The sequence below is a fragment of the Drosophila biarmipes genome, chromosome 2L (genome assembly GCF_025231255.1).
Source record: "Drosophila biarmipes strain raj3 chromosome 2L, RU_DBia_V1.1, whole genome shotgun sequence".
Taxonomy (NCBI): Eukaryota; Metazoa; Arthropoda; class Insecta; order Diptera; family Drosophilidae; genus Drosophila; species Drosophila biarmipes.
Window position 1 is genome coordinate 21,696,916 of NC_066612.1, and position 22,283 is coordinate 21,719,198.

Below are 22,283 nucleotides of genomic sequence, written 5' to 3' on the forward strand. Positions count from 1 at the left end.
GGAAAACATAGGTTTTAAATTATAAAAAAATGGGTAAACTGGGTAAAATGGAAAACCCATTAAAAATATGACGAAATTTTGCGGGTACTGTGGAAGCGTGGGAATGGGTGTATTTTTGGCAATAAAGTAGGCACTTAAAAATCGTAGATCAAGGAAATTTTTCTCTTACAGAAAAGTAAAAATCTTCACAAATTTTTGAGCTATAATAATCATAGGCACTCATGAAAAACCATTATTTTTCAATTAAACGAAACTGAATTATTTATTTATCCTTATAGTTTCAAACACATCAACCTTAGCCTATGATTTCCACTGGCAGCAATTGAAAATCCCCTATAATTATGGTCTTGCCACACATTTTCACTTCATTTGCAGCGGTGCTACAGCAATAGAAATAAAAATTAAATTAAATATGTGTTTAAAGTGAATTTACGCAATTTAAGACCGTTTTTTGCGGCCCGCTGATGTTTGCTTTTATAATGCGACTTGGGCCAAATAACTGCAATTACAAAACGCAAAAACGCAGAGCCGCCGGTGGGGAAGGAGAGGCAAGTGGGGCGTCTCGAGCGGTTGCACATGCAAAGTGTGGAAGGAAGGCGGCGGGCGAGGGGCCCAGGTGCCTGGCACGAAATTTATGCAAACAAGCAGCGAAGTGTAGAAAGGCGTGTAAAAAGCGGGGGCGTCCAGCACGAAGACGAGGGGCGGAGGGGCGAACGCACTGCGCGTTATAAGCGCTAATTGTGCTCAGTGTATGCAAAAAAACCCGCGTTGCGTGCCAAAAGCGCATTAACCAGAGCGCGCCGTTATTTAAATGAACCCCGAGCTCCGAGGATTTGCTGCCAGTGTATTTTATGCATGGCTCGAAAGCGTACATGCTTTGGGCGGGTTCTAAAAAGGAGAAGCAGATCAAGTGTATGACAAAACAGAGATCATGGAAGCAAGAGAAAGTTGGAATCGAATAGGTATTTTTATTATTTATTGTTCTTCAGTAGCCTTAATTTCAAATTAATTTTTAGACGTGTTTAAAATAAATAAAATCAATTTTATTTGCAACGAGTTACCAAAGCTGTCGTAGTGCACAGATCCCCTCTTCAGCTTCCCACTTTCATTGAACAGTTTCATAATGGGTCTTTTTCCACCACCTATCGCCTTGCCTGGAGAGAACTTGACCTTCTGAAAGGCTCCACTGCGCTTGTGAGATTTGAGAACCCTTCCAGACCCACTTCCGGGCGATGTCTTGCCGTTCAGTCCTTTTCCTCCAGCATGACGGTTTCCTTTGGGAGCACCACGTGTCGCTTTTGGTTCTTATAGAGTGCGACTTGCCTTGATGATCTCGTCTGGGCTCATCATCACGCTGTTCATCGTGATGCTGCGCAAATGTTTGTATGCAAAGCTTATTCAAAAGAGTAGAAGTGATATCTACAAAAAATCCGTTAACCAACTTTTTTTTAGGGAAAAATTAGAACTATATAAACGTAGAATGGCAGGTAACGCGACTCCTTACTAGATTTTTGGACGTTTGAAAAAGGGATACTTAGTTGTGTAGAAAGGTAAACATAATATTGCTCGAGGAAACGTTTTTAAAAAATTAATGAAGAATGATATTAAATTGTATAAAATATATGAAAATGGTGCCCATGTTTCCCGCTGTCTCGAATGTACCACCCATATATTTATAATACCTTAGATACCGTATAAAAAGTCGCAATAGGAGAAGCAATAAATCCACGTTTCGCATACACAAAAGAGCAAAAGTCGCAACAATAATCACTTGGCCCATTGTGCAGCCGTTTTGTTTCGCTTATTTTGGTGCGTAGCCAAGTGATCACAAAGGGCTCTGATCATCATTTCCCGATTCTCCAGATCCGCTATTGTCTAGAACCGGGTTCCCTTCAATTTTTTCGGCCAGTGTTACAGTTACACTTTGTGCGCCGAAAATCGCAGCGGGTGAGGTGAGGTGCAGTTGCCATGGGACAAAGGCAAAATTGCACTTGGTTAGGTGAGCGCGATCCATTGTCCTTTGCGCAATGTGCAGTTCCCACGACGATGGTGCGACTGCTCCTGTATTGCGGTACAGAATCCTTCTGGACCCCGGCAACACCTCCTTTGACTCGGGACTACACCTGGCCTTCGGGGGAGGAGGAGAGATGGATGGACATCGATCTCGGCAGGTCTCTCCTCGATAGCTCCTCAATTAAAGTCCTGGCTGACAGCAATTTATGACCGTAGGAGGCTCCCTTTCTCGGTGCTGCCACTTCCTCGTAATTGTGCAATTGAAATGCGCTGTCAAACGGTAAAAAATCTAATAATTTTAGCCTCTTTGTTGCCTCTTGTTGAATGCTGCAATTCGTTTGTAGTTGCAGTTGTCCTTGTTATATCCCTGTCGGCTTGTCCTCAGAAGTTTACCTTTTCCTAAGATCTTCAGGTTGCGCAACAGGCAGGGATTTGCCTGCTGAAGCGAGAAATCGAAATCCTGAAATATCGCTGATCCCGGATACTTTGCGATAGAAAACTAGGTGAAAGGGAGTTCTTGGAAGCGCAAATGGAAAGTCTTATGACAAAGCCCCTGGCGGTTTCATTAGACTTTTCTCTGTGGTAAAGCTAGTTTAAAGGGATTGCAAAATTTAAGATTTTAATGACTTTGCCTCTTCAACTAAACTGCTTAAGCATGTTACAAGCCTAAATCTTAAGCTTGCCTTCCCTTACTTAAAATATCACACATTTCCGAACGGTTAGGATTTCCCCTTTAATTTGTTTCCCCTCAGAGAACTTTCACACTTGAAAACCATCCATGTGACTCATTTTTTAGTGGCATTCCTGAGCGCAGAAATTACCCAGCAACAGGAGCAGAGCTCACTGAACACATGATGGCGATGTCCTGCCGTTATTTCAAGCATCAGTTACCCGGAGACATTTCAACGCCTTGCCGTGAAAATATTTTTCATATTTCCCCGTTCTTTTGGGCCACATGCCGAGTGAGGGCTCTTCAGCCAATGAAATGTGCCCGGTTGGTTGCTTTTTTAAGAGTCCCCCTTCCGGCGTAGCCCCTCCCAACACTTCTCCACAGCAAAAGCCAGGAATATATGACGTTATCAGCATACTTCCAGGAGTGTGCGTATTGGGCCTTCAACCCCTGGGGGAAATATTAAAATGAAGGCCCGACACCGCCCGTCCGTTTTTTATGTAAATCAACCCCTTTTTATGGCCCACCAGAGAGAGAAGCTTATTCAAATGGGGTGAGTCATAAAAAGGGTTGCTGTGATTCCATAACGATGGGCTTATGTAAATCCCGAACTCAACCCTTTCAGAGATAGCGAAGTGTGTTTCCCATTGGTTCGCTGGCAGTTATTTGAATATATAGGCGTTAAAAATGGAGTACGTTCAAGTGACGTGACTCACGTTGTTTTGTAGTTTGAGTTCTTGTTTTATACAGAAAAAATGTTCTAAGGCAAAAAAATGTATTCCAAAATATATATATAATATATATTTTAAATATTTATTGAATAGAATAAAATAATCTTTTTAAATCTATCATATTTGTGATGAACATAGGTATCACAATATTCTCGAAAATTTTTTTAACTTCCTCTCACTGAAGGCTTTTTACCACAAAATCAAATCCTATAATCTTTTTTCCACACTTTTGCAGTTGCCAACTTTAAATTCGGGCCAAGCCAACAACATGCCGGGGCTGCGAACGAAGCCGTCCTAACGAGTCCCGAGGAGAACAAAGATGGAACTTTGACTGCTGTTGACACAAATATGCGCGATGTCAGCGCAAATCACGGCAGCTCCTTCCTCTCGTCTTCCCCCGCCTCCTCGACTCGGGGGTCCTGCCACTCCCCCTCCCCGTCGCCCCCTTCAGAACAGGACGAGGGGGCGAGGACGCAGGACAAGAAGCTAACGCTCGAATTGAAGTTGCAATCGTGTGATGAATATGTTGAGCAGCCAAAGGATAAAGGAGCCGAACGGCTGCATCCAGCTCAGATTGCCAACAACAATGCTTCGTCGCCTCTGCAATTGAAAGTGGAGGAGCAGGAAAAGCGGGAGGAACAGGAGGAGAAAAAGGATAAGGTCCTGGAACTGACCGGAGCAGCAGTTGCTTTCTATGGCCACTTGAACAATGCCAGCAAGGATGTGCGAGATTTAGAGCAGTGCCTGAAATTGCAGGAGCCAAGTGGTGAGTAGAGAAGGAACTGATGCGATGGAAATTAAAGTTAAGAAGATCTTTAAAAGAGCAGACTATGTCTAAATATATCAGCGATAATGGTTAATAAAACACTTATTTGCGGAAAATAATATTTTTAACCTACATACATTTATTGTAAATAATTTCATTAACTTAAATCTTTAATCTCGAAATATAGGATTAGAAGTATACAAGCTTTTACATAAACGCGGGAAAAATCGTATAGTCCTATAAGTTCTTATGGATCTGTCGTTTTGAAATCAAAATTGATCAGTCTATGCTTTTAAATAACGATATTTGATTATTTCTGTTCCTTATTTTCTTCTTTTTAATTATCCTAAAACAATATTTGCAACTGATCACATCTGACGGCATGCAGAAAAATTGCCGCTTTCTTACCCTAAAACTCGTGGGAAACTTCCGCAAAATAAGTCCCAAAAACAATTCACGAACAGAGTATGTTTTTTGTGAAAAAGGCGCAAAATAAATCAAAACCGTTAGCAACCACAATCGGAGATCTAGGTATACTCGGAATAGTAAGGAAAAGAAAGAACGCAATTAAGGAAACTCGCTATAAAACTCCCAAAAAACGAAACGCAGAGAAAGTTCCCTAACTACCCCTAGGCAAACAGGAGGAAACTCAAATTTTCATGCTAAAAATTGCATAAAAAAGCGGAAAAAACTGCACTTGGGGGTAGGTAAACGCCTCGTATATGCATATCTCAGGACCCGGTACTCTCTACCTGAGGGTCCTGCCGATGTGCGCCTTACTGTTTGGGGTGTCAAATGCCAGCAAAGTACCGTAGCATGTTCCTTGCCATTCAATTGTTTAGCCTCTATAGTGTGTTTTTTAAGACATATTTCCTTATCGAGGTAGGCAGACAACGCAATTGATTTCTGTTCTTTTATACCCAAAAAACGGTCGAAATTTTCTGTAAGGACATAAATAAGAATCAGAGAATGTCATTGAATGTCATCCTCGACATCGATGATTCAGTGCTTCATCATGTTACCCAAAACAAAGACAAAGGCTGAATCGGAGTTGCCATAGGAGATATGTAAAAAACCAGGGATAATGAATATTTTTGGGCCAAAGACAGGCTACTGCAGCTTTTCCTTTTCCCTCCCCGTTTTCAGAAGTACTACCCTCTTTGGTCCATCCCCAAGTTAGTTCAGTTCAAATTTCCTTAGTTTCAAGCGAAATTGTGAGCGGATTTTAGGAGATGCTGAGCTGCTGATTAGAATGAGGGACAAATTTAATTAACGCACACACTCTTGCTGAACGGGGGGTGAGTTCTTCTACCAAAATGTATAGTTCCTGAAAGGGTGCTAGAATATAGTTTTAGGGCAGATGACTTTCAAAAATGTGTGCCAAAATGATTGTAAAAGGGAGTTTTTAGTCATGAAAATTTGTAATGCTAAAGTTTTCATAGCTTAATTTCATGGTAATGCATTTAAAAAATTAAGCATCCGCTCCCGAACATATATAAACTATCTCTTTACCCCTACTATCGCTTTCCTTTTCCCGTAAATCAAGTCACTAAAATCTAAAAATCAGAAAACCCACAAGAACAAGCCCCAAAAAAGGAGATCTTACTGAAATACAAACACATGCCAACATGTTCGCCGGTCCAAAACACTTTACGACTTCATTAGACATTTCACTTTTCATTATTTTCTCAAACAATTTACCAAGTACCCTCCAAATGGGTACCGAAAATTCCCTTTCCGTTTTTTTTGTTTTTAATATTTCCCGGCTGCCCCAATAAAAATGTTGTTTGCCGGGTTCAACTCTTCTGGACTTTTTGCCTTTTTATGATCTTTGCCTACATTGACTTAAGTAATTCTCGGCAACGAATTTACTTTTACGACGGGCCGCAAGGACGTCTCTTAGTGTGAGGTGAGAGCGAAAGGGTGGGTAAAGCGGGAAAGCCGGAAAAGAGAAGGAGATAGCGGGCGAGCCGACAAATAGTTTTGATATTTTTTATGGACACGCACAGTAGGCCACATAGCACCAGTTCGAGTTCACGCAAATAAAAAAGTCACGCGGTCAGCAAGTCAACAGCAGCCGAACTAAAGGAGCAGTCTCGACAGCTTGAGACCCTGCAAAAATTAAGGCGTCAGCATGGAAATAAGATAGTATCTCTACAATTTACTAATAATTAAACCGACTAATAATAAAACGTTGAACATTTTTTCTGATAGAAAATTCCCCCGATAAAATGAAAATACTTTTTGAAAGCGATGAAATGAAAGTAATTTTAATTTTTTAATCCATTGTCTACTGTATATTTTAATTCCGACTGAAAACGATTTCATCACGCTATTTTAATGGATTGTTGTAGCAATAAAACCGTTTTTTAGTTTGATTTTGATCCTATATCTTGTCAAATTTTTAAATGTAACGAATTGAATTGATTAAAATCGCTGCCATAGGATGGACTGAAAAATTATTTCAGTTAACTATTGCTGTAATTATGTTTATGTTTTCTAAAAATCAGAAACATGCGATAAACAATGCTCTCATGCGAACGACCTACAAGTGTATAGAAATTTGCGGTGTGGGCTTTCAATTTGGCAAAGTTTCTATAAAATACTAACGTGGAGTGTGTTATGTACATATTTTTCAAACTCAGTTTTGTCTATAATGCCCTCAGTACCCAGCAGGGCATCCCAGAAATCCTTTTTTTAACAGCTCTTTGCGAACGTGAGAGAGCGGATGACCAGTAGTCGAAGTGCACCAATACCTCTTGGGCTAATTAACATGTAGAACCAGGATGCTGGCTAACAACCCGACTTTCTGAATGCTAAACTGACTCGAGCGACTCGGTACCCTGAAACAGCAACGTATCGAATGTTTTTTATGATTTACGTGGAAATCGAGCCAGTTGCGTCGTAAAAAAGACGGCTAGAGCGCGAAATCCTTCAAGCCGAAGGAAAACTAAACCGAACAGAACCCTAGGTGGCTATCATTGATTGAAGCGTTAAACGCCCGTCAGGACCGAGTGACTGCTCCTCTGAGTGGTACTCCCTCTCGCTCACATAATTCCTTCTTACCTGTTTGTAATTTTTGACTTTTTATGACTTTGTAACAATTTTTTATGATTCTTTTCATAACAAAGCGATTTACGCATAAAAAATGTATGCGCACCTCTGAGCTGGTCAGGTAGTTGGGCTAGTTTTTTATATATGGGAAAGATTTTGTTACACTCGCCTTGAAAATTTGACTTTTTCATTATAATTTGTTTGTCGTCGCAGTTCCTGGGAATACAAAAAACATTTGGTTTCCAAATGCATATAAAAATTCAGAGAAGTTGACCTCAGTGTTCGATTTACCAGTTCACGGCTACTCTAAAACGTCCCTGAATTTATTATGCTTTTCTTTATTTAATTAATACAAATTAAACTAAAATTAAACTAAGAGTAATTTATGTTCGGGCTGGACATAGAAGTATTTAATTGCACGCTATTGAGATTTAAGTTAATATTATATTTTATTACTTTTATTTTTTATTGTTTATTTTTATTTTTATTTTATTTTTTGTGTTGTTTAGTTTTTTTGATTTTAAAATCGCTTTGAACACAAATATCGTTTCCTTTCGAAGGAAATGCAAAAACCAAAACAAATCATACAAAACAACAAAAACGGGAGAAAGGAAAATTGGCAGGAGCGAGAAACAAACGCAAAGAAAAGCAAGGGAAAAGAAAATGCTGCCAAGTGGGTGGCAAGCTCAAGAAGGCGATGCCAACTTTCAGAGGGGAAGTGGGTGTGTGGAGGGGGTACTCGTTTTTGGGGGGAGGGGGCTCCGCACATGTGTGCATACATGAATGGCAAATAAAATTGCGAAGCGAAGAGGAGTCGGGAGCCAGAACAAAGAGCGAAATCAGAAGACGACAATGCTGCAAATATAAAGTGAGTTTTTTTTCGAAGAGGGGAGAGGGGCTCTGCTGCAGTCGACGTCGACGCAGCTTTAAAATATTTTTACATAGCGCAGGAACACACACACACAAGCAGCGTTTTTGACTCGCCAATCATAAAATAATATGCATACACACATTCGGCTCCAAAGAGCGGGGGCCGAATAAAAAATCCATTGCCATTTGAAAGCCAAATTTAAATTTTAAGCCCCGCCTCAAACAAGCGCACGCATCTCACACACACATCTACTGGCGCACACACGTGCCCAACAATGGAGCCCACGAGCGAACCACAAGCGAGGTAGCCCCCCACTCACACACGCTCACACTACATTTTAAAGCGCATAAAATGTGTGTGTTAGTTTACAATTTACTCGCGTTCGAGAGAGCCCAAGAACTTCTCCTCTCCACTCCAATTGGATTCTGAACGTGTGTTGGTGTGGAACGCATTTCTAATGCTAGCGAGAGAGAGAGAGAGCGAGCGAGCGAGCGAATGCGATGAAGAGCTTTATTTGGGGCTCGTTCTCTCTATCTCTCTCTCCTCTGCCTGCGATTCTGCCTAAGCCCCAAGTTCCAATTCAACTGCAGTCGACGCGCAAAAGTGGAACCAGTTAAACGTGTGGAGCGCTGTATCGCGTTTTTTATCAAGTATACGCCACCATTTCCCCACTCGGTTTTTTACCCCCGTGCTTATAGGTTTGTGCGTGTGGGTTAAAAAAGGACAAATCAACCCTTAGCGCTTTTTTAGGGGTGCAACAACACGCCAGTTTTCAACTCAAAATCTCAAACGCCGGCAAAGAGCGGGAGACAGAGAGGGAGAGGGAGAACGCCCGTAGAGAGCGAGAAAGAGAGAACCAGCGGAGGCAGAGAACGAGACCATCATCATCGTATCATCATCATCAGAACGGAACCCAAACATTCAGGCCTAGAGCGATTATCCGTTAGTTCGCTGGGAGCTATCCTGCCGCTGCGACCGCTTCTCTGTTGTCAGTTTCACACGAGACACGAACGCGTCCACACGAAAGCGGCGCTTCCAGAAAAACACAAACATAAACAAGCAGCCAAATAACAATCAGTTTACAATCCAGTGCTAGTGACATTATAGTGCTCATTAACCGCTGAACATATCGCATATATACATTTGCATTTGCACTACTGAGTTGTGAAGATGGTTATGTCGGAGCTACGTTGGCACACCGCTAGTCCCGAGGATAATAAGAACTCCTTGAAGCGCGATTTGCTCAAGTCCACACCGACCAGCGCCCGCGAGGCCGCCGTGCACATGATGCAGAACCGATGTAAGTGAATGTTCTCTGAAGAAAACTGAGCCATTGCAATATTATTTGTTCTAACAAATTATTATACAAATTATTTAACTCTTTTTATGACACAAAACGCTTTTAATGTTTGCATACCTGCAATTCACTTTTTGGGGAATCGCTATTTGGTATATTGGCATTTCAAATATTTTAACTTTAAATGTGTAATATTTTACACCCACTATTCTAGGCACGGTTGTCCTTTAAACTTCATACAATTATACCGATCCGTGTAAAACTTGATTTCTTGTATTAAATATTTAGTTTGCAAAGTTTTCAAATGTAAAATCTTAACTGGTATTAACTTATATCTCAACTTAATCAATTCTTCAATCTATTTTAAATCCCTTACAACACACATTTTTTGTATCAAATATACATATTTAAATTTAGAAGAAGAAATCGAAAGTGAAAAGGACTAAACGAATATAAATATTTGATTTCATCCGTGTCCTCGATGAGAACCTTTACAAAAAGCCCAACTAATTCCGATTTCCCAAACGCTTGTGCAAAGTCTGCCTTTCCCCACTGAATTACTAAGCCAGAACTCGTGAAAATTACCATGACTGCCAAGTCAGGTGCTCTGCACATACCAAAACCCAAGACTCAGTGCCCAACACCTAGAACAAAGAGAACTGCAATCTGGCTATTGAAAACAACACCGGCCCAGGTGCCTCCGCCATAAATATTAACTCCCAGCGACCCACTTAAAGACGGGTCTCAAAAGCGGCGGTGCCAGGCTACAGAACTACAAATCTAGCAAATGTGTATTGCAAAAGCCGGCCCATAAAATATTTATTAAGACGCATTTCTTGCACAACCAGCCCACAAATGTGACCATGTAAATGGGCACGGCGATGGCGGGGCTCCGATACTGGTGGCGATGGGCACTCAATGGAACCGCTTGGCCGTTGTAAACAATACTTTAATTTGTTGCCTTATCAATTATCGTTTCGAAGAGCAGCAATTGCGGCAATAAAAAGCGCATTTCGATGACAAATATTGTAGGGGGAAAATATGCGTAATAATTCCGATGAGCCGCACTTGAGGTGCACCAAGTGGTACGGGCTCAAGACGGGCACTTTGCAATGGGTTATGATTGATTATGTAAAACTGACGAACGCATCGTGAGTAACTCGGTGTTCGGCTGCGAATACAAGTCGCCAGATAAGCAGGTGACTATGGAACATTTTAATGAGATAGACGGACGGTGATAAAAGCGGGGATTTTTTCACGCTATACAAATTTCCACTACTTCGGGCAGGAGTACTTCGGTCCCCGTTTCGAGCACGTGACGCAAGTGGCTCCTCTAATCTAAAGAACTAACGATAGCTAATATATGTCTCATGATATTCCTATGGGCGTTTACTTACCTTGTACACTGCGATTTGCTTATCGCGACCGCTTATCGCCAAAACCCAGAGCGAAGTAACGCTTTGCACACCTGCACAATACTCAAAGATTCCAAGAAGTCCACCTCTCAAAGTAAACAAGTATCGTCATATTCTGGTGATTTTAATAAATTAGTCGGGGCCCGCCGAAAATACTGGTTCGCCAATCAGTTTTAAATTAATATATTTGGCCGATTACGGCCACGCCAATTGACGACAATGTCCAACTTGAATAATAACATTATTTTTAGTCATTGTCCATGAGCTCATGCAGTCTTCTTCGTTTTTTGTTTGTTGTTGCTCTACAATACCACCTTATCACCTATCGCCGCTATAAAAGCCGATCAAGAAAGAGGGCGTGGATCCGTTGGCTCAACTTGTTATGGGAAATTCTCGGAACCCAAAGGAAATAAATGGAGTATCGACTAAGATTTACAATTAGCGGGCGGAAATCGACAGAAAATGCATCGAATATTGTTTTGTAATGCAGGCTAAGTAGTAAACAAATGTGTTTGACTTTTGGGGGAATCAGAACCTAAGCCCCAGACGAATTGCATACAAAATATATCAGAGGCCAGTTGAATATAATTAGCATGTATTTAATCCTCTAAGACCACAATTGGCTGCTTTTAGTTTTAGCAGAAAGCCTTTTGGGTTCTAGTTGCAATGCAGAAGGGGAAGGAACGTTTGGTACGACCTATAGTTGGAAAAGTCCTGAGGACACTGGTCCTGTGAGCAGAAGGAGGCCCTTCCTAATTGATTTCGCACTCTCTCGAATCCTGTAATCAAGCTTTCATTTCGCCGCACTGGAAGCTTTCTCTCATTCTGATTTTGCTAGTTTTGTTTTGCTACGGATATACAGGCGAGGACGGAGGCCAAGCAGCACGCACATTGTGTTTGCTTTCCCCTCGTTCCACTGTATTTTATTTTATTTATTTATGTTATTTTTCGGCTACTTTTCGGGGTTCCAGCGCCCAAGCCCGCCGAGTGGAGGGGTCAAGAGTTCAAGACACGCAGCTTCCGCCGCCGCCAACAACGACGACGACGACGACGACGACTCAATCGATAGTCAGTCTCGGTCTGCGCACGTGATGACCATGTAGCATACATGGTCGGTTGTGGACTGCCTGTGTGTTGGCCCTAGCCACCCCCAGCCAGCCAACTGCCGAGGTCATTGACTAATTGTGCGCGCCACACAGCCCAATGAATCCGACTCTGCCCCCCGGCCATCGCCATCGCCATAAACATAAACCGCCACCCCCGCTGGGCGATTCTCTAAAATTTTATTTATTTCCCAGCCGCCTCTTCTTGGGGGTGGCCAGTGTCCTGCGGTTTTCGCAATTTCTCTGCCAAAAACTGTAAAATTCTCAAAGCCATTCAAATGCTGCTCATTTCACTCGTGCTGGACACGCGCGAGGGTGTCGAATTTCCCGGGCTCCCCACCTCCGAGTTACATAATTTATGTGGCATTTTAACGCCGGGTTTTTGTAAAATTTTCATTTACCTAACTCGAACCGATGTGTGCACTCTGGATCGGCACATATGCCACATGCACCACTCGAACTGGCAGCAGTTGTGCCGCTTAATTAGCGGGCCAAAGGCGTGGCCCAAAGAGGCGACAGGAGCGTGCCAGAAGCGAGGGAAGACTGTGGTGGCGACAGGCAAGAAATCCTTTTCAGACACACTGATTCAACAGGAATCCTAGGTAGCGAGTTCGAGGGGAGAAGAAAGAAGTCAAACGGAAATATCAGGAGGTTTATCAATGGGATTTTAAATTAACAACTTGAGATATTTTACAATAAATAATTTAATTCTAAAATAATTCCATTTGCTAATGGAAGCCTTGAAATGGTTATTCCCGAGTGTCGTACAATAGCCAAATATACTCGTACAGTGCACTCTATTTGCAATGCATTCCAGAGAGCTCCCCACACTGCACTCGTAAATTAGCCAGCGAGACCAAACGAAATTCAATTTCTCCAGACATCAAAATGCAGCACAACAAATGCTGTCCGCTCCCAACTCCGAAATTCAAATCGTATCGGACCAGGTGTTCCTTGAACTCCTCTGCGGCTCCATGTCGACTGCCCCTGGAGGAAGGTCCATAAAAATATCCTTTTATAGGCAGCGGTGTCGATGTCTGGACTGGCCATTTGGTCAGTCCTGACTTAGAATGTATATCGGTATCGATTTTGTGTATCGTAAACTTGGGCGCTGCTTCAGGAAAATACTTTTCTGTACTTTCCATTTTATGCTCGCGACGTGTGTTGCTTACTCCCAGCTAAAGTGGTCTCCATTCAGCCAGTCTAAAATTCGTGTTTTCCCTTTCTTTCCAGATATCAGTCGCCTGTCGCGGTCGCCGTCGCCACTTCAATCGAATGGTAAGTGTCTTCTTAAATATTCCCATTTTAGAGCATCAGCTGTTGTCCGAGAACGATTTACGGGAATTGTCCACTTCGGAGGGACGCAGTGTATGCATAGGCACACACTTCTGGTCTGGAACATCTGCTTGGGCCAGCTACACCAGCGCTTTGGTTTCACTAAATCACTCGCATGTTTTCGGTCCGACAAAGAGACAATGAACCGGAGGGAATATCAAAATATCAACCCTTGCCTGCGCCAGCCACGCGCTAGGCCCTGGGTTTATGGGGTATATGCCATATATGTGGTATGGTAGGTAGGGTTGGTCTGCTTCCTAGGGAGGATATCCCCTCGCACAACGGCCTGTCAAAACTTTTGTCACAGCCCTTTCGGCTGTGATTCAGCCGAGAATGGAAGGGGAATGGGCGTCTTAAGTTGATTTTGATGTCTTATTAAATGGGTGTTTCGACTTAACAGCTCCTTAAGTAGTTTCTGAGGTGACAATTGGGTCTGTCAATTCCCCCTAATTGTTCCCTAAGCCGAGGGGCGGGGAAGCCACTGTGGATGGCGGTCCTCGGGTGCACTATAAATTTTTGATAGATTCACGAGGCCTTCGATTATTATTCATAACTCGTTCCTCGGCGAAGGCTGCGTTCAATTTGCAATTCACACTTTTCAAATTTCATGGACTTCGTTAGTCACGGTTCGAACAAAACCAACTTCAACCTTTTCTGGCCCCTTTTTTGCCACATTATTGACAGCATTTCGCTTGATTTGAATTCGAATGTGTGCGGGAGGCTGTCTGCCCGAACGTGGCTGTGTGTGCGGGACTGGACACAGTTGCTGTGATTTCTTTCACGAACAGGAACATATATATTTACATATATTTTATGCAAAAATTATTCCGTTATGCCGGCCCCCGTATGTGGGAGCGCTTTTGGGGTAGCTCAATGTGCAGTCAAACTGACCATTTGGCTTTTTTTATTGGCTGTGCTAAATGGAACAGGGGCGCGCTCAAAGGGGCTCGAGTATTCAAGTTTCACCTTATCCCTTTATTACAGAGACTCCTTACAACTACAAATATTTCCGTACATTATTCCTTACAAGTTAGTTCTTGTTTCTCAAATATCCCTACAAAAAGTACTATCCGAGGTCTTATGTATCCCCTGTTATGATTTACACGTGATTCCCAAGATAGCAATGTTGGGGAACCCCTTCGAAAAGCATTGCACTCCTCCTGTGTCCAAAGCCATTCACACAACACATACAAATCGAATTTGCACATCATCTGAATACCAAATGGACGCACGTAGCCCGTCCGAGAAGGAGGGAAAAAATCATTCCTGGCCAGGGTTCGGTCGCATATGTAAAAAGGATGACCATGTGGTCGGTGGGTCGCCCACTTGGGCGAATAAGTCATCAAATTCACGTAGCATCCAAGCACCAACCATGGGGGCTGAGGATTCGGGCACCAGGCATCAGGAGGCGAGCACAAGTCATAAAGTAGCCGGGCAAACATATGCAAAAATTGCCTGCAGTGGACAGGATGTGGAAATTGGTTGGGGGAATGGAAAGGGGAATAGGAATGGGTTTGGGTTTGGGTCTGGGAATGTGGGGATGCGAGATTCGGGCTGCACAGACCAGGGGCCACTTCAAAGGGCTTAGCTCCTTTGATTGCCATTTACGAGGGAGGAAGTCTGGGCTTCTAGTTCGCAGTTTTAGCTCAAAAATGAACTCGTCTTGTATTTAAATATTATTGCAAATCAATTGGCCTCTGCCGAAACCCTTCTCGCCTCCCCTTTCGCTGGCTGTATAAATAAAATGCATACAAATAGCAAATTTATACCAATCGCTTGGCCTGGCCATTTGAAATGCTAAAATGCCACTTAAAAGCAGCTAAAAGCGTCAGCCAAAATGAAAAGAAAACATGAGAATTCCATTTGATGTCAAGGTGGAACTATGTAAACTATGGACCGGGCTCGAAGGGGGTGAAAGGAGCTGAAGACATTTTCGCATAATAAAACCACTGCGGTGGGTGGGTGGTCACGTGAAAGGCTTTCACTCGAAACCGAAAGCCAACGGACTATGAAATTGAACGAAAATTATACAAAACGCTCGTGTGGCCTATGCTAAATTTATGCAAAAGGACACTCGGATGGGAAATGGTCAGGAGGCTTGGGGACCCGCATGGTGACTCATTTTGCATAGCATGAGAGGATGGAAAAATCCATTTTCCATGGTACTTGGCCAGTTGGTTACGCCCCTTTCTTGGCTTGGAAAGAGTTTTGGGTGTTCCGTGAGAAGTTGGTCGTATAAGTTATCTTTATTATACTTGGTTAGCCTTTTATTTCTCTGTCCTAACCCGTAAACTCCTCTCTATTTTACAGCTTCCGATTGCGACGATAACAACTCGAGTGTTGGAACCTCGAGCGATCGCTGTCGATCTCCCTTGAGTCCTGCCCTGTCCTTGACCCACCAGCAGGCCAAGCGCCAGCTGATGTCACTGCAGCCGCACCCAGCCCACCACCACCACAACCCGCACCACCTGAGCCACCTGAACCACCACCAGTTCAAGCAGGAGGAGGACTACGAGGACGCCAATGGCGGGGCCCTGAACTTGACCAGCGACAACAGTCGTCACAGCACTCAGTCACCGGCGAACTCGGTGAAGTCGGGCAATGGCTCGCCGGTCCCGGTGATTTCCGTGCCCTCGCCGGTGGCGCCCATGATCTCTCCGGTCTTGGGACCCACGGGTGGCTCCAGCACACCCAACTCCATGGCAGCAGCAGCGGCAGCAGCCGCCGCAGTGGCCTCCACAATGGGAAGTGGTATTTCGCCCCTGCTGGCCATTCCTGGGATGTCCTCCCCACAGGCTCAGCTGGCTGCTGCCGGCCTGGGGATGAATAATCCTCTGCTGGCCGGCTCCCTGTCGCCGCAGGACTTCGCCCAGTTCCAGCAGTTGCTGCAGCAGCGTCAGGTGGCCTTGACGCAGCAGTTCAACAGCTACATGGAGCTGCTGAGGAGTGGCTCCCTAGGGCTGGCGCAGGACGATCCGGCTCTGACTGCCCAGGTGGCAGCTGCCCAGTTCCTAATGCAGAGTCAACTGCAGGCCCTGGGCCAGGCCACCCAGCAGTTGCAGGCCCTGCAGAAGCAGCAGCAGAGGCAGCAGGACGAGCCACTGCAGCTGAACCACAAGATGACCTCGCAGCAGCAGCCGCGCAGCTCCACACCGCACTCCTCAAGGAGTCCCATTGCGATCCGCAGTCCGGCCAGCTCACCCCAGCAGATGCACCTCCAGCACCACCACCACCCACTGCAGATCACTCCGCCCAGCTCCACGGCCAGTCTGAAGCTGAGTGGCATGCTGACCCCCAGCACGCCCACCAGTGGCACCCAGATGAACCCGGGCACCACCACTCCGCAGCCCAAGACGGTGGCCAGTGCCGCGGCCGCCCGGGCAGCGGGTGAGCCTTCGCCGGAGGAGACCACCGACCTGGAGGAGCTCGAGCAGTTCGCCAAGACCTTCAAGCAGCGGCGCATAAAGCTGGGATTCACCCAGGGCGATGTGGGTCTGGCCATGGGCAAGCTCTATGGCAACGACTTCTCGCAGACCACCATTTCGCGATTCGAGGCCTTGAACCTGAGCTTCAAGAACATGTGCAAGCTGAAACCGCTGCTGCAGAAGTGGCTGGACGACGCCGACCGCACCATTCAGGCCACCGGAGGGGTCTTCGACCCTGCCGCCCTGCAGGCCACCGTGAGCACCCCCGAGATCATCGGACGTCGCCGCAAGAAGCGCACCTCGATCGAGACCACCATTCGCGGGGCCCTGGAGAAGGCCTTCCTGACCAACCAGAAGCCCACTTCCGAGGAGATCACCCAGCTGGCCGACCGCCTGGGAATGGAGAAGGAGGTGGTGCGCGTGTGGTTCTGCAACCGCCGGCAGAAGGAGAAGCGCATCAACCCCTCGCTGGACAGTCCCACGGGCGCCGATGACGACGAGTCCTCCTTTATGATGCATTAAGGGGTCAAGGGTCAAGGATCGCGTTCGGAATTAGGCTGTAGGGAAGTCTCGATTGGGGACGAAGGCAGTGCAATGTGCGGAAGAAATCTAGGGAAGCTTAGCAACAGCAGGTGTGTATTTCTTATTGAACAATACTTTTAAATATAAAGTAATGTAAGCCATTTCATTCTTAAATTTAATTAAACTAAATTAAATTTGGTTAAATTCTACTTTTACTGATTTCTAACTTTAAAGATGCTTTACATTTTTTACTGGTTATTTCACAATTATCAATACAACTTTACTAATACCATCTCTTAATTTGCTTGTTATCTTGCAGGTTCAAAGTCGCAAACACATCAAATACTAGCATAATTCTGTATACAGATAGGTATAATCTCCTACAGAAAATGGGGATGGCTTATGTTAACTATTAATGGTATTTATTTTAATGGAACTCTTTTGGAAGGGCTATCCTTAATATTGCTGTTCAAGTGAACTGGTTAACAAATGCCAACGAAGTTCGCTTGATCACCAACATTTTGACCTTCATAAGGAAGTGGTATTTTTGCTCCAGCAAGCAATAAATTCGATTTCCCTATGAGTTTATGTGGCGTTTGTGTATTACTAATATTTAAGTACAGTCTCTGCACAATTTTAAAAGTCAACATAAAGAATTCCTAGCGAATAATTATAAAGTTAAACACTATCCACATCAAAAAGTAGATTCGTTTTAAGCATATTTATTTTTCGCGTGAATACTGTGATAATCAATTTGAATGATTTTAATTTTAATTTAAAAAAATGGAAAAAATATAAACCTAAATTAGCTGTACTTTGTATGTTATGGGCAAGTAAACTAACACAAAAAACATTTATTTCAATCCAACGTATTTATGTGTAAAAACCAATTGAATTTATGGAAAAAAAAACAAGAAAACATTTACAGAATTTTTAAATGTATAACTAAAAAGCAAAATGAAAAACTCACAATGAAATAAAAATAACTATCATACAAAACAGTTACAAAAGTCTTTTACTTGCCAAACCCACTTTTCTAAAAATTGGATCTGTGTTTGCTGGTCTGTTTATTTCCTTTTCTGTTCCACAAAACCGAAATATCTCAAAGATATCAATCACAAGAGAAGGAATTTGTTTCTGAAACTGGCTCCGCGGCGCAAATGAAAGGGCTCGCGAAGAATCGCAAGTGTCTGAGACGGCAAAAGGCGATCTGAAATTTTAATAAATAACAACATGCAAAACTGAAATTAATTCATGGAATTCAACTGAGGGGAAGCGCGTGCAGAGCTAATAAGAACCAGACACCCGCAGTACGGCAACTGGACCGATTCGATCTCATGACCAAGATACCAGCATGCAGATGAGCCACATGAAACGAGGTTCCTGGGGCTTTCAGGGGCGAGCCCGGGTCACTTCAAGTGCCCACACTATCAATGGGAAGCCGACAAAACAAAATGAATTCACCGCGATTTGGAGGAACGACGACTGCTGTCATTGTCGCTCCAGCTTTGAGCAATTAAAAATTGTTTACTATCTCTGTGAGTAGGCAAGTGGAAAGCACAGGAGAAATCCGGGGTAAAAAATTAGTGGCATTCAACAATGGGTGAATTAGATTTGGTAAGGATAAAAAATGCAAATAATATTTTTAGAGGGAAGATTTATAATTCAAATCAATTACTTTTATTCGTTAAAAACAATCCTTTTTACATTTTGCGCAATTTTGCTTGAACATTTTTCTCTTGGTCCTCTTGGTTTTCTCTCAATTATCAAGTAAGCGTTGTAGGATCTTTAAAGAGGAACTAGGTCTTCTTGTTATTTCTTGAATTTCCTTAGATCAAAAGGTCTGTAAATAACTTTTTCATGTTAGAAGTGCGTTCCTGACATGCTGGGGCCTACTGTACCCATTAGCAGGGCAGAAGCTCGACATATACGCAAATGACGTTGAAAGCAGATGCAGATGCCCTCCCAGCGACCTCCCGGTACTTTCGTACCGCCGCCCTTCCGCAGACACTTGTTTGCATGGAAAGCGCATAATCATCGCGTGTCATGTGGAAATTTATACTATTTATGGTCTGTTTGTTTGTAGTCAGATGGAATCAAACGGAATGGGTAGCGTTGGGCTTGTCTTTGGTGTTGGGCCTGGAGTAGGGTGGGATGGGGCTGGGATGTACGCGATGTTTTAGCCCTGGGCACTTAAGCCTGGCTTTGTCTGCTTTGCCCTTAATTTTAATAAATTCATGGAAAATTGCTGGTAATTACGAGACAAGCGACGACCATTTCACAGGAATTCAGTGGCTCAGCCCAGCTATGTGCTTCCAAAAGAAACTCTTGAGGAGCCTTAATTTGCATATAAGGAAATTGGAGCTCGTAAACCCCATTAGCGCGCACAGCTTACATTGTAGTTGGACTGCGATAAATCTATTTGGCCCCTGGGGGCATCTAAAACTGAGCCTGAGTCTGAGTTCGAGACCCCCAATTGGCATTTCCCAGGAAACTTTCTAAGCAACGCAAAATTTTGAATATTCATTCGGGACCCAAGTCCGGGCCTAAGTTCTACATGCTTAAATCAACTGAATTATACAAATTAAAGCACATTTAATTACCGGCTCGGAGGTTGCGGAAATATAGCTCTAAGGTGATGGGTCGCCTAGAAACCACCCCCTGCTATTCCATTTAAATCTCCGATATGACGGCTTAACACCTGCGCTCCCCTTGCGGCACTGTCTTCTTGTCATGCAGTGGCATCAAAGACATCAAAACTAACCTGAATGAGGCATAAATTTCATCTGACTCTTTATGGTTGCTCTCCAACTTTCTAGTCGCGAGCTGCGACTACTAAAAAATAAACAGAAAAATTTGCAATGCATTGCATTTTAGTTGGAATTGCTTAATTCATCAGTTCAGCACACAGTTGGCATTTCCAGCCCGGAAAATGGGAAAAGGGGGAGGCCAGCGAGGCACGGAGTCAATGAATATGCATTGTGGAACTTGCCTCTGCCACATACTTTTAGTTAGACATTTTATTTCATTGCTGCATATATAGATATACTACGCTTTTTTTGAAGAAGGCCAATACTTGGAGTTGTGAGAGGTAGGTGGGGAATGCCATTGGACGAGCTAAAAAATTAATATGATTCATCGATATATGCAGAAAGCTACGGGGAGTCAACAACTGGGTTGTTGAACTACTTAAACGACTTAGTTTTAGATATTTAGCTTATATTAAAAATACCTTATATAAAATATACAATAAAGTTTCTTGAATGTAAATGTCTTTAGTTTTGCTTTAGTTCTTATGCTAACATTGTGTGTTTCCTATCAGTTTTTTAAACTCTACACATAAAGTATTAAAATAGGTTTGTGTAGCAGATGTGTTTTTAAACAAATTGTACGTTCAATATTAGGCTGTGCTATAAAAAAAATCATTTTCAAGTACACCCAAAGAACATTGTTTTTGTATTCGACCCACTGCCTTAACTTAAGGAACGAGGCCTCACAAATGTTCCTCCCCTATATTTTTAGACGAACATGGACTGCTATTTGGTTTTAATCTCTACAAAGGAGACAATTTTTGAAGGTCATTTAAGAGATTTTTAGTCGATTGTTGATTAAATTAAATCCAATTCACGAAATCACCACAAAGCACCATTTTTTCTGAGTGTGTAAGTGCAGAATAAATAGGAATTAACCAGCATTCGATGCAGTGACTGAGTCATTTCCAGCGCTGCCACTTCCACCCACCCTGGTTAAATCAATAGACACACAATAAAATTGACCTTAAAATCATACAAAGAACTTGGAGTTGTTTCATTTGCGTGTACTTAATGAATGCAAGTGCAGACCACAATCGAATGCCGAAAACCCAGAACCCAATAACCGCGGACAGGTGTTCTTCAACAAATTATGCAACTTTAATTTGCCTTCGACAAAAAAGAAACAAAGAAGCCCTATTAGCATTCGGCCAGTGCAAAAGGGAGCCAATTTGTAAATTATATGGAAAGGTCGAGCATGCAAGTTAACCACTTCCCGTTCCTGCTGGTCATTAATTAAAAATTAGTTTTATAAATATTTTGCTCGCCTTTTTGTGCAGTTCGGCTTCTGGTATTTTTTTGTGATGTATTTTCTTTGTTTGTTCCTTTGGAAATTAAATTGTTTTATAACGAAGTGTCTGTGGGTTGCGAAGCGCAAAAGTGGCGCCGTCCCCTCCCACTCTTCCGGGGGCAAATGGTTAACTTCCCGGCACTTTGCATGTGATCATGCAATTGCGCCGCTCGGAGTGGGCGGTCAAGAAGGCGGGATAGGGGGAGGGGCCCACAGCCCATCGCGGTCCATAATATTTTTGAATTTAATTTGCGGCCCGAGACTCATTAAAGCTCGTGGCCATAGAATGTCTCTGCTGCCCAGCTTGTGATTGCCCAGCGAACCGGGATCCGCTACAGAAATGGAGACTAGCTCCTCATTCCCATTCGACTCTCCTGGCCGGGAATGTTAATATCGGCTGGAAGAGAAGAGGCCCATGTAGCCGCAACACCTCCTTCATTACAGGTTGCAGAAATACACTGCAGCTCAGTTTTCATGCCCCTTTGAGGTAGTTCATCATGTATGAGCAGTGGATCGGAGAGATGTATGAAGAATCCTAAAATAAAATTCTTAGGAAACCTAATAAAAAAGTAAATTCGCATTATTACAGCAGTAATACTTGTACGTAAAACAACAATTATTTTACTGTTATTAAAATTATATTATATTATCATGTAAATTTAAAAATATTTGTAGGTCAAACGACTTTGCTTATTAGTTTTAAATAAATTGTTTGCTTTAAAATTACATTCTGTATAATCTTTACCACTGTGCAGCTACAAATTAGTTCGGTGCATTATGCCAAGAACTATCAAAATCTTATTAAATAACAATGTAAAAGCCGATCCCCTGGGGCCCAGCGGATCGCGTTAATAGAAAACATCATCAAAGCGAGCAAATGTACGTTTTATGATTGCGATAATCAACAGAGACACAGGGAGAAAAGAGCGCTGGCCATGGTCAGTGGGTTGGTGGAAAATTATAATACATATAACTAATTA

At 43.2% G+C, this 22,283-nt stretch overlaps 1 protein-coding gene across 2 annotated transcripts in view; it reads left to right on the top strand.

Annotated features, from left to right (window-relative positions):
- Window positions 1-18,203, top strand: part of LOC108034047 (protein nubbin) — a 42,097-nt gene extending 23,894 nt beyond the window's left edge. The window contains exons 3-6 of one of the 2 annotated variants that reach the window (XM_017108796.3): window positions 3,650-4,180; window positions 13,154-13,198; window positions 15,566-17,312; window positions 17,522-18,203. In XM_017108796.3, the coding sequence (XP_016964285.3) occupies window positions 3,650-4,180; window positions 13,154-13,198; window positions 15,566-17,202 (2,213 nt within the window). In that variant the 3' untranslated portion in view covers window positions 17,203-17,312; window positions 17,522-18,203. Of the gene's footprint in view, window positions 1-3,649; window positions 4,181-8,708; window positions 9,406-13,153; window positions 13,199-15,565; window positions 17,313-17,521 lie in introns of those variants that run through there. The other variant, XM_017108794.3, reaches the window with a different exon arrangement.
- The last annotated feature ends 4,080 nt before the right edge of the window (window positions 18,204-22,283 follow it).